The sequence below is a fragment of the Galeopterus variegatus genome, unplaced genomic scaffold, assembly GCF_000696425.1.
Source record: "Galeopterus variegatus unplaced genomic scaffold, G_variegatus-3.0.2 Scaffold10576, whole genome shotgun sequence".
Lineage (NCBI taxonomy): Eukaryota > Metazoa > Chordata > Mammalia > Dermoptera > Cynocephalidae > Galeopterus > Galeopterus variegatus.
This window is the reverse complement of record NW_007736687.1, coordinates 19263-20827: the sequence shown is the minus strand read 5'-3', so window position 1 is coordinate 20827 and position 1565 is coordinate 19263. Positions and strand designations below refer to the sequence as shown.

The following is a 1565-nucleotide window of genomic DNA, read 5'->3' as shown; positions in this document are numbered from 1 at the left end:
TGTGGGACCCGTAGCAACGGTTTCTGTGCTCGGCATAAGAGTGGAAGATGAAATTCTACCCAGAAGTGACGTGAAAACATAGGTGGTGCTGAACGGAGACGTAGTGGTTGTGTCCAAAGACACTGAAAGCGTGGGAGTGACTGAGGAAGTGACTGTGGGAGTAGTGGTCATTGTGTGTGAGAGAGATTCGGTAGAAACGTCAGTGGTAGGAGGCCATGTGGTTTCACCAGTGGACGTGTCACTGGGGGTGGGAGAGGTCATGTGCTTGGTTGCAGTGGCAGCTGGAGTGGGTGTAGGCGGTGCTGTGGATGAGGATGTGGTTAGAGAGTCTGTGCTGGTGGGAGTCAGGGTGGATCTCCCTGTTGTGTGGAGTGTACCGGTGATGGCTGGAGCTGAGGAGAAGCTCTCTGTGTCAGTGGCCCTGGAGCTGCTGGCAGAGGCGGAAGAGGAGAATGCAGATGTCACTGGAAAGCCAGTCAAGTGGGTACTTGTCTCAGTGTTCTCAGTGCTTGTGAGAGTAGTTCTCACAGTGGCAGTGCAGGCAGGGGATGTGCTACCATGGGAGGAGGTCTCTGTCATCTCTACTGTTGGGGAAGATGGAACGATACTTGTGGACNGGGCCGTCGTGGGGTTGCTGGAAATGGAGTGTGTGTTTGAAGAAGTGAAGCTGGGAGTGCTCTGTGATGTTGTCACATTGGTTATTGTTACCGGATCACTGGCAGCAGTGGTGGCTGTTTCTGTAGTTGGCTGATAGAGGGAGGTGGGAGTGGGAGTGGTGGCAGTGGCAGGTGTGTGCCTTGTCATGGTGGCAGTGGTGATTTCAGTTGTGGACCGTGTCAGAGCACTGCTGGGAGGAGTGGGGTAGGTGATGTCAGAAGTAGAGGTCGGCCTGGCACTGGTACTAGGGAGTGCGGTCACCAAGGTGGGTAAAGGGGTGGAGTATGTGGGACCCGTAGCAACGGTTTCTGTGCTCGGCATAAGAGTGGAAGATGAAATTCTACCCNAGCTGAGGGCCGTCGTGGGGTTGCTGGAAATGGAGTGTGTGTTTGAAGAAGTGAAGCTGGGTGTGCTGTGTGATGTGGTCACATTGGCTTTTGTTACCAGATCAGTGACAGCAGTGGTGGCTGTTTTTGTAGATGGCTGATAGAAGGAGGTGGGAGAGGGAGAGGTGGGTTTGGGAGTGGTGGTCGTAGCAGGTCTGTGCACTGTCATGGTGGCAGTGGTGATTTTAGTTGTCGTCTGTGTCAGAGCAGTACCAGGAGGAGTGGGGTAGGTGGTAGCAGATGCAGGGATTGACCTGGCACTCGTCGTCGGCAGTGTGGTCATCAAGCTGTGTAAAGTTCTGTTGTTTGTTGTTCCATTGCTGAAGGTTGTTCTACTCGGGACAGGCGTAGGTGATGAAGTTCTCCTGCTGAGTGATGTGAAAGCACTGGTGGTACTGTCAGGAGATTCATTGTTTGTCCTCGAATTCACCGAATCTGTGGGAGTGAATAACGAAATGATTGTTGAAATAGTTGTAATTGTCGTCAACAGAGATTCTGTAGGAACTTCAGTTGTCGGGGGCC

The 1565-nt window shown here is 52.8% G+C and overlaps 1 protein-coding gene across 1 annotated transcript in view; it reads right to left on the bottom strand.

The window, feature by feature from the left end:
• LOC103610089 (mucin-3B-like) overlaps positions 1 to 1565 on the bottom strand; it is a 16071-nt gene that overhangs the window by 10181 nt on the left and 4325 nt on the right. The window contains 1 exon segment of the mRNA XM_008594329.1: positions 95 to 1478. Within this exon segment, the coding sequence (XP_008592551.1) occupies positions 95 to 1478 (1384 nt within the window).